The 12,577-nt window shown below is 49.7% G+C and overlaps 1 protein-coding gene across 2 annotated transcripts in view; it reads right to left on the minus strand.

Moving 5' to 3' along the window:
- The window catches only part of VAV1 (vav guanine nucleotide exchange factor 1), a 57,337-nt gene that overhangs the window by 20,464 nt on the left and 24,296 nt on the right, over window positions 1-12,577 (minus strand). For both annotated transcript variants that reach the window (XM_045831766.1, XM_045831765.1), the window contains exons 2-14: window positions 5,309-5,425; window positions 4,770-4,828; window positions 4,585-4,653; window positions 4,293-4,401; window positions 4,105-4,200; window positions 3,083-3,151; window positions 2,769-2,872; window positions 2,113-2,212; window positions 1,371-1,466; window positions 1,069-1,137; window positions 738-824; window positions 550-635; window positions 29-161 (exon numbers count right to left, since the gene is read on the minus strand). In XM_045831766.1, the coding sequence (XP_045687722.1) occupies window positions 29-161; window positions 550-635; window positions 738-824; window positions 1,069-1,137; window positions 1,371-1,466; window positions 2,113-2,212; window positions 2,769-2,872; window positions 3,083-3,151; window positions 4,105-4,200; window positions 4,293-4,401; window positions 4,585-4,653; window positions 4,770-4,828; window positions 5,309-5,425 (1,194 nt within the window). The remainder of the gene's footprint in view (window positions 1-28; window positions 162-549; window positions 636-737; window positions 825-1,068; window positions 1,138-1,370; window positions 1,467-2,112; window positions 2,213-2,768; window positions 2,873-3,082; window positions 3,152-4,104; window positions 4,201-4,292; window positions 4,402-4,584; window positions 4,654-4,769; window positions 4,829-5,308; window positions 5,426-12,577) is intronic.

Raw genomic sequence — 12,577 nt, forward strand, 5'->3', positions numbered from 1 at the left:
GGTCCCAGTTCTGGCCTCAGAGCCCCACCTTTTTGTTGTCACGGTCTCCTGAAGAGTCATCTCGAACCTGGAAGCTGTGCAGGTTCACAAAGTCCTTGAGTTCGTAGGAGTCCCCTCGGCGCTTGCAGATGAGCAGAGCTTTATCCAGCAGGAAGGCATACCTGGGAGCAGCTGGGTCAGGTGCTTCTGTCTGCCTCCTCCCAACAGTCCCTACCAGCTCTCTGCCTGAGTCCTTCCACCTTCAGGGTCCACCCTGCTTTCCATCTAGGACTCCTACCTTCTCTTCTCATTTGGCCAATGTGGCCATGCCCACCTGCCCATCTTGACCCCGCCCATATGTTCCAAGCTAGCCATGCCACTTTCCGGCCTTGGCTCCACCCACACAACCATGCTGGCTTTGTCCTGTACATCTAGACTCCACCTCCTGGTCTGGGTAGCCCCGCCCACATGCCTATTTAGAAATCTGGTTCCACCTACGCCAAGGCTCTGGATTTGTGTTGCCTCCACTCACCTGCCTATCTAAGAATCTGGGCCTGCCCCTCCACACACCTGTCCATCTTGGAGCGGCGCTCCACAGTGGTGATCTTCAGTTCCCCATCGATCTTGGGCCGGCCATAGTGAGCCAGAGACTGGTCCTAGGTAGTAGGCAGAGGATCCGGCAAGGGGCCACCAAGAAGGAGACCAAACACCCTCCCTATATGGGTACACCCCTGGCCCTCCCTGCCCCACACCCTCACCAGGTTCTCAATAGACAGCTGGAAGTTGGTGATCTGCCGCAGGGTCTCATTGTCCCTCTTGACCTCATTCACGCACTGTGCCAGGTCCTGGGGGTTAGCCAGATGTGAGCCTGGGCACCCCCAACTGGCCTGGGTAGGGGTCAGCACCTACCAGGGGCTTTCAAGAATTGTAAAGAGGTGTCCACAGCATGTCACTGTCCTTAAGGGGGGTGCATGTCACCTTGTGGTGGGGGGAGGTGTTGCCCATGGGTATATGACTGTGTGTCTGGGTGGCAGCATGCAGCACTGCCCTAAATGTGTGTGACTGCCATCCCTGTGTGTGACCACTCACCCTCATTGCGTCCAGAGCCAGCCGTAGGTTCTCCTTCTCCATTGCGTCCTGCGTGTGTTTCACCAGCTCCTGCATGACCCACAGAGACAGACATCACCTAGGCCTGTCTTTTCCTCCTGGGGGTCCTTCCAAATAATCCTGACCCACCAGCTCCTTCTTCCTCCTCCTGCTGTCCTAAGAGGCCAGGGCATGGCCCCAATGAGCCCTCCAGAAGCCAGCCCCACCCCTACTCCTGTGACACAGGGAGGTAGCTATGCCAAGGTCATAGTCACTGAACCCAGGGGGCCCCCTGACTTGTGCACCTGGAGAAGAAGGTGGTACTTGAGCACCCGCTGCATCGGCACCATCAGCAGGTCCCGCAAGGTGAACCTCCCATTGTTTGCTCGCTGAGAACATTCCTGGGGGATCAGAGAACAAGTAAGCAAGGTGAGGCTGGGGCAGGTGTAGATTTTTCTAGAGCCAGAAGCATCCTATCTCCCCTGAGGAAATAAAGAAGGAAGAATGCCATGGGGAGAGGGGCGGTTGAAGACCCAGCTGGAAGACGGACTGAGTAGGGCTGGAGAGAGAAAGAGGTACGAAGGGTCCCCACCATGCAGACAAAGAGGCTGGATGTACGGTGCACACAGGTGATTGATTCCCCATCATCACTGCCCTATCTATGCTTCCGCTAGACACACGGGTCCCAGTGGGGGTTCAGTCCAGGATCGGGCTCAGTGGAATTTGGAGCTCAGCTCAGACTTGGTGCATAGCCAGGACTGGGGCTCAGCTGGGGCCGAGATTCAGTTTGGAGTCAGAGTTGAGTTTAGGGTCATGAACTCAAGCTGGCATCGGGGCTCAGCTAGAACCAAGGTTCAGTTGGGGTCAGGGCTCAGTGTTTCGGCCCATTTCTTCCTGCTCCAGCACCTCCCTTCCCAAACCTCTGATGGGCAGACCCGTGGCTGGACTGAAGCAGAAAGAGATGACTTCTCCAACCCAGTGTCCTCCACGCTGTCCCTGGGGCCTGTGAAGGAGTGAAAGAGCCCCCTGGGGGGGTCCGGCCCCAACCTCTAGCTTCATTTGCACATCCTCCCGGGCGCTGGCCACGCGGTCCAAGTGCTTGCTGGCTGACTCCACCTGGCTGCAGTAGCGGCCATAGACGAGGAACCTGTGGGAGAGGAGAGGTAGCAGTGGCCAGACAGGTAACCGTGGCTGGCACCACGGCCAGGGAACACTGGGCATCAGTCTGGTGCCACCTCTTCTCAGCTGAGTGATGCTGAGCCTCCATCTCCCCATTAAAACAACAGCATTTCCCATGGGGGGTTGTTATAACATTAAATAAAACAACGCACAAGAGGCTCTTAGCACTTGGCCTATCATCTCTGCTCAATGTTCAAATACTTAACAAACTCATTGAGTACATACTGTGTGCAGGGTCTTGTGCTAAGAACTGTAGGCATTAATTTATTCCGACCTCACCACAACCCTAGCAGGTACGTTCCTGTATCACACTGACTTTATCGAGATGGAAGCAGAAGCACAGAGAAGTTAAGTGACCTCCCAGAGCCATATTCAGCTTGCAAAAGTCAAAGCTAGGGAGATGGGTAGCCCCTTGCCCATGAGCAAAGAAGGAAAATCCCTTCCTGTCTAATGGCCTCTAAGGGCAAGATCTCTCAAACGCCCAGCCTGGGTGTAGGGCAGTAGGCTGGCCAGCTGGGTCTCACCTCTCCTTGTATTTGATGAAGACCTGGTAGAGGGTTGGTGCACTGGTGGTAGCCAGAGCTTCCTTCATCTCCTTTAGGAAGAGAGTGTGCACACGAAGCAGGTCCTAGTCATAGAGAGGGGTGAGGGTGGGACGGGCAGCCTGGGGCTCGGGAGAAGGGTCATCCACTTGCCCTCTGTTGCCTAACTCTCAATCACCACACCCCAGAGACAGATGGGTCCGGCAGATGGCCCCCGCTTGACAGTGGCCCAGGGGTGGGTGCAATAGAGGCCAGGAGAGCAAGATGAGATGAGGGCTGGGGACAGGCTGGTTTACCTCAATGTTTATGAAGATGGTCTCTATGTCGTCAGGTTTGAGGAACCGTTGCAGGGGCTTCATGAAGTGCTGCAGGGAGGGGAGAGAAGGATGGAGGAAGGTGAGACCCCTTCCTCCAGCCCAGGCCGAGAGAGCCGGGGGCAGGGAGACGGAGATGGAAAGAGGCAAACAAACAGAGAGACTAAGAGAAAAACCAACAGAGGTATGGAGAGAAAAAAGAGAGAGACAAGGAAACAAAGACAGGCAGGAAAAGAGAGACAGAGAGAGAATGTCCACAAGCAAACCTGTGCATGACTGTTCACAGCAACATTATTCACAACAGACGAAAAGTGGAAACAACCAAAGTGTCCATCGACAGATAACAAAGTGTGGTCCATCCACACGGTGGAATACTACTCAGCCATGAAAAGGGGAGAGGCTCTGACACTCACTACAACATGGAATGACCTTGAAAACACAATGCTCAGTGAGAAAAGTTAGACACCAAAGGCTGCATAATTGTGTGATCCCATGTATGAAATGTCCACAGTAGACAAATTCAAAGAGATAGAAAGTACACTAGTGGCTACCAGGAGCTAGGGATGATGGGTGAAGTATGGGGTTTCTTTGGGGGGTGATGAAAATGTTCTAAAATTAAAATGTGGTGGTGGTGGCACAACCTTGAGTATAGACCTAGAGCCAGTGAATTGTATGTGTGAAATGGGTGAATTGTATGCTGTAGTAATTAAATCTCAGCAAAGCTGTTAAAAAAAAAGGCCACAGGAAATAGAGAAAATAGAAAGTCAAAGACAATAATAGAGACACGCGGAGAGGATACACAGAGGGAAAAAGACACAAACAGACAAAGAGAGAAACAAGACAGGGTGAAGGACGCAGAAAACCAGGAAGAGAGACAGAAACACAAAGCAAAGGGAACAGTGGGGCCCCTCAGCAGGGCCCCACAGGCATGGGACAGGTGGGCACGCACCTGCCGGCCCATTCCCACGCATGTGCCTGGCAGGGGCTGGGTGGGAACATCGCACCTGTTGGATGGAGCCCAGCGTGTCCGTGTACTTCTCCTCCGTCTGCTGGATCTCTCGCAGGCAGCAGCACCGCTTGTCGTACTCTGTCATCTTGGGCTGAGATCGGGGAGGAGAGGCTGGTGTTGGGGCCCACGGGGCAGCCCCCTGCCCGCGCCCCCACCCAGGCCTGGCCCTTCGTCCCCACACACCGGCATGGGCACGGGCTCCGAGCGCATGAGGTCCTCGTAGATCTCGTCGCCCTCCGCCTCCTCGTTCTCCACACAGTCATATAGGTCCTCATCCTCCTCCACCGTGTCACTGCAGGACGCGGAGTCAGGCAGGGCCACGGCAGCCCCCGGGCCAGGGACGCCTCAGAACCCTCCCAGATCAAAATTGTGTCCCCTCAGGTCCCAAGGGCAGGATCACGTCTCCTCAGACCCCCAGGGCACAGTCTTGTCCCCCTGAGGCCCTCAGGGCAGCACTATGTCCCCAGACACTCACTCAATCTGGTCGGACAGGCCACTGTAGATATCTTCATCCCCCACACTCTCCTCCTCGGTGGGGAAGGGCCTAGGGGGGCCAGGATGGTGTGAGCCCGAGGCCTGAGGGCCAGGTGGGCAGGGGGTTTCAAGGACCAGGAGGATGGGGTCAGCCCAAAGCTGTCTGCCACCTCAACGGTTACTCACATGATCCCCTTGTTCTGTGCGATCGGGGTCCAGGACAGGGCAGACAGGGTGTAGATGACCTGTGACAAGGGCGGTGTTCTGCTCAGCAAGCGCCTCACCCACCCAAATGCCAGAACACAGCCTTGGACTCCAAGGTGCTGAGACTGCACCTTAAGGTTAGATTCCCTCATGCCTCTGGGAGCCTAACTCAGGATTTCCTCACCTTCCCATCGCCCCACATCAGCATGCCTGTGTTCCCTTAACTGAGCACCCACCACTCGGTCCTATTGTCCTATTTAACCCTCAGAACTGCTCAAAGAGAATGGGATATTATTCCCTACAACTCAGAGAGGCATAGCCACATGTCTAAGGTCACACAGCAAGTGGTGAAGCAGGGACTTGAACCCAAGTCCTCGCATCCTAAGCCAGGCTCTTTGCACTTGGTGACGGCCTGGTATGGCACATCAGTCCTTCCCCTCACAGCTCGTAGCCTGCCCGGTGTAGACATTCATGGAATTAAACTGAAAACCAGTCTTTGGACTCTTATGTGCCCAGCTCACCTTCCCAAAATCCTGCACATCGAAGAGGTCAAAGGCCTCAAAGAGCTCACTCCTCTTGAGGCCAAACTTCTCACAGCAGGTGGACAAGAAGGTGCGGATGTTCTTAAGGCACAGGAACTGTGGGCAGAACAGAAATGAGGGTGAACCATAATGAGGCAGGGTGAGGCAGAGCTCTGGAAGTCTCACTCGGGGACCGGCACACGAGGGAAAAGCAAAACGAGGCCCGCTCCATAAACCACACCCTCTTTTGATGAAGAGAAAGCTGTACCTGAAGCCAGATCTGCCCCTCAGTTTTTGTACTGAAGTAGAATTCACATAACGTAAAGTTAACCACTAACCAGTAACCGCATGTGCTGTAATACATGCAATGCAATGTTATTCACCCATTGAAAAGGAATGAAATTTTGACTTATGCTACAACATGGATGAACCTTGATAACATTATGCTCAGTGAAATAAGCCAGACACATGAGGATAAACACTGTGTGATTTCATTCATGTGAGGTCCCTGGAGGAGTCAGATCCACAGAGACAGGAAGTAGACGGTGGGGGCCGGGGGCTGCAGGAGGGGACGTGGAGTCCGGGTGTAGTGGGGATAATGCTTCAGTTTCAGGTAGAAAACTTCAGGTTTGGATACAGGGGTGATGGTTACACAACAATGAGGAAGTATTTAATGCTATTGAATGTATACCTACAGATGGGTGAACGATAAATGTGATCATTTTATGTATATATTATTAGCATAACTTCATGTAAACTTTATTTATATTTATAAAACATAGCCCTGACTGGTGTGGCTCAGTGGATTGAGTGCTGGCCTGCAAACTGAAAGGTCACCGGTTTGATTCCCAGTCACGGCACATGCCTGGGTTGTGGGCCAGGTCCCCAGTGGGGGGCACGCAAGAGGCAACCACACATTGATGTTTTCCTCTCTTTCTCCCTCCTTCCTCCCTCTCTAAAAACAAATAAAGTCTTTTTAAAAAGGAATAATTTAAAAATATGTATATCATTTTACTTATACATACATAAAATAAGTATTACATATATTTTACCACAATGAAAAAAATTTAAGCATGTTGAAGGGTACACCTCAGTGACATTTAGTACATTCCAAACATTATGCAGTTATCACCCCATCTAGTTCCAAGACATTTTTGACACCCCAAAAGGAAATCATATACCCATTAAGTGGTTACTTTCCATGGTTACTCTTCTCCCTTCCCCCTGGCAACCATTAATTTGCTTTCTGTCTCTATGAATTTATCGATGCCCATCCACTGATAAATGGATGAACAAAATGAGGTCTATCCATACAATGGAATATTGTTCAGCCATAAAAGGGGCAAAGCACTGATACACAGCGTGGACACCCTCAAAAACACGATGCTGAGTGAAAGAAGCCAGACACAAATGATCACATATTGTGTGTTTCCATTTACATGAAACACCCCTGAACTTTTCCATTTCATGAGCCAACACATTCCTTTTTGATGAAATCAGTTTGGGTTGGCTTGCTGTGATTTGCAACCAAAAGACATCGATAGATATACAGGATGTTGAGCAGGTTTGGGTGGTATTCGGCTCTGATATGAACAAGCCCTTGCATCCTCGTATTTGCCCCAAATCAGCTCATTCAAATGTCCCAATGAGCTCAGCTGTCTCTAAGGTCCCTGGGATCATAAAGAATTCTAACCAACCTCCCAACCAACAGCCTCCCACCACCCACAGAACTGGCCTCTCCCATAGCCCCCAGCGCTCTCCACACAGTTAATGTTGACCAGGACTTCTGGAGCAGGTTCATCAGGAGACCTGGCTAAAAGGCATCTCCCAAAGCCACGTACTGCATGATTTCATTCATACAAAACATCCAGAACAGGCAAATCCACGCCCTGGAATATCACTCAGCGACAAAGAGGAGGGAAGCACTGACACTCACTACGACATGGATGGACCCTGAAAATATGACGACCAGTGAGAGAAACCAGACACAAAAGGCCACAGAGTGTGTTTCCATTTATGGGAAATGTCCAGGATAGACAAGTCCAGAGATAGGAAGTAGGTTAGTGGTTGCCAGGAGCTGGGGAGAGGAGAACTGGGGGTGACTGCTAATGGAGATGGGGTTTCTTTGGGGGATGATGAAGTTTCTGTAATTCGATCATAGTGACTGCTGTACGATTCTGTGAGTATATTAAAAACCACTGAGCTTCCAGTCAAGATGGCAGCATAAGCAGACACGACCCAATTCTTCACACGACATCAAAATTACAACTAAACTATAGAACAACCATTACTCAACCATCAGAAATCAAGTTGACTGGAAGCCTGACAACTATGTAATTAAAGAAACCACATCCATCCCAACTGGTAGGAGGGGCGAAGACTCAGAACAAGCTGGTACCACACCCACGTGTGGTGGATAAAAATTCAGGAGTGGTATCTTGGAAGTGAGGAGTCCCAGCCCATACCAACACCCCCAGCCCAGGGTTCCAGTGACAGGAAGATAACTCCCCACAACTTCTGGCTGCAAAACCCAGTAGGGGTTAATACAGTGGAAGAAGTTGCTGGAACCCTAAGAAGTTCCTCTTAAAGAACCCACACACGGACTCACCTACTCAGACTCACTCCTTCTGAGCTCCAGCACTGGTGTAGCAGCTTGAAAAGCACCAGAGGCATACAGGGAGAAACTGAAGTGTCTGGCATCAAGGTGCACAGATGCCATTGTCCCTTTTCTAAACCCTCACCCCACAGAGCCACAGAGCTGGAAAGCCAGTACCATATCTGAGACTCCATCAAACTGGCTAACATGGTTTGACCCTCCTTGGAGATCCCTAGAGACTCTGCCCCACCCAACTTAAGGGCCCACCCAAGCTGCTTTTCATATGAATGGCTGGTTATAGCTCACGCTTCACAACTTCCTACATCCTTTCAAACAAGCAACAGCTGGCCTCAGTGAGCCCCGGGCCCAGCACTAGCAGCAGCCAGCCTAGTTTCACAGCTTGGTTTCGCCTGGGAATCTCCAAGCCCAGCACAAGTAGCAGCCATCTCAGATTGCTTTATAGCTCAGGCAGAATGGCCCCGGGCAAAATACAAGTGGGGGCTGACCTTGGCCTGCTCCACCAGGGAAATCCTGGGGCCAGCACATTCAGTGGACAGCTACAGACCATGTGGGAGCACCACCACCACCCCGCCCCTGCACAGCTGATCCTTCACAGAGAGTAGAAGTTGGTAGTAAGTGGTCATAGTCAATCGTTGCAGCTGACTGGCCTGAGTAAGTCCTTCCCATTGACCTGTCAACAGCAACCAAGGCTCAACTACAAGAGAAGGATGTACTCAGCCCACACAAAGGGCACACCTCGAGTACCCAGCTTGGGTGATAGGGGAGGCTGTGCCACTGGACCCTACAGGACACCTAGTATACCAGATCACACTACCAAGACAAGGAGTCATAGCAGCTCTACCTAATACATAGAAACAAACACAGGGAGGCTGCTGAAATGAGGACACAAAGAAACATGGCCCAAATGAAAGAACACATCAAAACTCCAGAAAAAATGCTAAACAAAATGGAGATAAGCAATTTATCAGATGCAGAGTTCAAAACACTGGTTATAAGGATGCTCAAGGAACTTACCGAGGACCTCAGCAGCATAAAAAAGATTCAGTCAGAAACTAAAGACACACTAATTGAAATAAAAAAACAATTTACAGGTAAACAACAGTAGAGTGGATGAAGCTGAGAATCAAATCAATGATTTGGAATATAAGGAAGCAAAAAAACAACCAATCAGAACAACAGGAAAAAAGAATAAAATAAAAATGAGGATAATATAAGCAACCTCTGGGATAAATTCAAGACATCCAACAATCACATCATAGAGGGGCCAGAAGAAGAGAAAAAGCAAGAAATTGGAAATCTATTTGAAAAAATAGTGAAAGAAAATTTCCCTGACTTGGTAAAGGAAATAAACATGCAAGTCCAGGAAGCACAGAGCGTCCCAAACAAGATGGATGCAAAGAGGCCCACTCCAAGTCACATCTTAATGAAAATGCCAAAGGTTAAAGATAAAGAGAGAATCTTAAAAGGAGCAAAAGAAAAGAAGTTAGTTACCAGATGGTTGCCAGATGGGAGGGCGGTGCAGAAGAATGGGTGAAGAGGTGAGGGGATTCAGAAGTACAAATACATAGTCACAGAATAGCCATGGGGATGTAAAGTACAATAAAGGAAATGGAGCAGCCAAAGAACTTACATGACCCATGGACATGAACAATGGTGGGGGGATTGCCTGAGGGAGTGGGGGTACTGGGTGGAGAGGGGGAAAGGGAGAAAAATCAGGACAACTGTAATAGCATAATCAATAAAATATAATTAAAAAGAAAAAAAAACACTGAATTGAAGGCTTTAAAATGATCAATTCTATGGTCTATGAATTATATATCAATTTTTAAAAATGCATCTTCCAGGTCCTTCCCCCTCAAACCACCTTAGTCTGTGGGCCCCAGAGTTAGGTCCAGTCCCTCCTCTGCCCACAGCCCCCCAGGGCTCCCACCTCCCTCAAAATAAAAGCCTAAGTCTTCCCTGAGGCCCACAAGGCCCTGTGTGACCTCCTCCACCCCTCCCTGCCCTCACCTCCTCCTGCTCTCAGCCTCACCAAGTAGGCCTCTTCACTGTTCCTCCAACCCTCCAGGCACCATCCTGCCCCAGGGCCTTTGTGCTAGTTACACTTGCTTCTTGCAAAGCCCTTTTCCCTGTGTTATGGATGAATTGCGTCCCTCCCAAAACCCATATGTTGAAGTCCTAACTCCCAGGACATCGGAATGGGACTGTATTTGGAGATGGGGCCTTAAAAGAGGTAACTGAGGTAAAATGAGGTGGCTCTAATCCAATGTGATTGATGTCCTTCCAGGAGGAGATTAGGACACAGACGTGCACAGAGGAAACATCATGTCAGGATACAGGGAGAAGGTAGCCAGCCGTCTGCAAGCCGAGGAGAGAGGCCTGGGAAGAAACCAAACCCACTTGTGCCTCTATTTGGACTACCAGCCTCCAGAAGTGTAAGACATCAATTTCTGTTGTGGAAGTCCCGAGTCTGTGGGACTTTGCAATGGCAGCCCTGGCAAACGCAGACACCTCAATGTCCACAAGGTTCCTTGCCACCTTCTTCAGGTCTTTGCTCAAAGGTCACCTTCGCCATGAGGCTCCCTCTGAGCACTATATTTAACATTGAAACCCCCCCCACTCTGACATTTTCTATTCTCTCTACCTCCCCCAAACAAAAAGTCACTTTTAGGAGGGCAGAGCCACTGCTCTATTGCGTGCTGGATGTCCAGCACCTCCAAAGCGGAAGAGACCCACACAAAGTTTTCATCGATGAGGCCTGCAAGTCCGCCTTTCAGCAAGCTCTCCAGGTGATTCCTCGGTCCATTGACCCCGCTCTGTGATTCTACAATAACAACATTTGCATGTTTAGCTTCCTGCTACCTGTGGTTGGGCACTCAGGTTTATTCTGTTCTCCTGACAGCCCATGAGTTTTTAATGCCCATTTCCCCCACAGGGAAGCGGGTTCAGAGAGGGAAGGAAAGCTGCCCAAGAGAAAAACCTGGAAGAGCTGGAACTAAACTCCAGGGTGCTGTGAGCCTCAGGCCGACTTTCTGGACCACAGCACGTCACTGCCTTGCGTGAGCGCCAGCACGTGTGTGCTCAACCCCCAGCACTCTGTCTATACCTCTTTAACATGTATATACTTCAACATAAAAACTGTCTCGTACACTGAAGGTGTACCACATGAGGACTGGACATCCATAGTGCAATGACTGCAGTCCAGCTAATAATTCATACACCAGCTCGCACAGTCGCCGCGTTCTGTGTGTGATTAGTGCCCCTGAAACCTGTGCTCTTCGCATATGTCCCACATTACCCGCAGTGTTATGACCCACATTACCACCCGCAGGGCGGTCGTCACGCCTGGACACTACATCTCTGGACTGACTCACCCTCCATCGCTGCCAGTGCACACCTTTTCACATCTGCTCAGTTCCTACACCGCCCGGCCCCTGCCAACCACCATTCTACTCTCTGCTTCTGAATCCGTCTGTCTGTCTGTCTGTCTGCCTCCCTCTCCATACACCTATCTACCTATCCACTGACAGATGACATGGAATCCTGCAAGGTAAGTACCACTATTATCCTCATTTAAAGATGAGAAAACTGAGGCAGAACCAGGCAGCCAAGACACAAGTCCAGGCCCCGTGACTTCAAGCACTGGGCCTAACGGCACATATGAATCACTCAGTACATATTGTTTCTTGTGCCGTGTATCACAGTTCCCCCTCGAATTGCATCTTCCTGGTCATTGCCACATCCACAGTCTACCCAACCCATTCTCCATGGAGCACAGACTTTGAATTAACTTTAACATAAACAGATGTACTTAAGAGAGAACTTGGCATTCTACTGGCAAAGCAAACTAGGATCATTTGCTGTAAACCAAAGCCAGTGCAAAACAAATGTGATATGAACGGTGTTATGACATTCTAGCTGGATCCCGTTCTCTCTCCGTCAACGTGAGATTGGCCACCGTGAGACACAAGTGAAGGACAGCCCAGCAATTCAACACCCATTCCCGTAAACAGAGAGAGAAACACCACTCTTGACAGAGTAGGAATGTCCGAAACTGATATAAAGCATCTTCAAAAAACCTTGAGCCTTTGTTTTAAATAAAAAGTGAAACATTATATTTAAGAGTAAAATGTTAAAAAGATTGCCTGCAAATCAGAACCAAGCTAAGGGTGCCCAGTATTACCGCATCTACTCGCCAGTGTGCGGAAGATCTTCGCCTGCACTGCAGGGCAGGACAGAGAAAGAAGAGAAAGAAATACAATGGCCATTTTTTGCAGATGACATTGGCAACTGTCAACATAGAAAGTCCAAAAGAATGTACAGATAAATAACTATCATTGACAAAATAATTTTGCTATTATGGTAAGTGAAGTAAGTCAGAGAAAAACAAATGCCATACAGGTCCACTTAAATGTGGAATCTAAAAAACAAAATTAATGAACAAAACAAAAACAAGCTCATGAACACAGAGAACAGACTGATGGCTGCCAGAGGGAAGGGGCCTGGGGGGCTGGGTGAACAAGGTGAAGGGATCAAGAAGTACAGATTGGTAGTTACAAAACAGTCATGGGATGTAAAGTACAGCATTGGGAATATAGTCAATACATTGTAATAAATATGTGTGGTGCCAGGTGGGTTCAAGATTTATTGTG

Source organism: Phyllostomus hastatus, unplaced genomic scaffold, assembly GCF_019186645.2.
Source record: "Phyllostomus hastatus isolate PE091 unplaced genomic scaffold, TTU_PhHast_1.1 phas_contig_159, whole genome shotgun sequence".
In the NCBI taxonomy this organism is placed as follows: domain Eukaryota; kingdom Metazoa; phylum Chordata; class Mammalia; order Chiroptera; family Phyllostomidae; genus Phyllostomus; species Phyllostomus hastatus.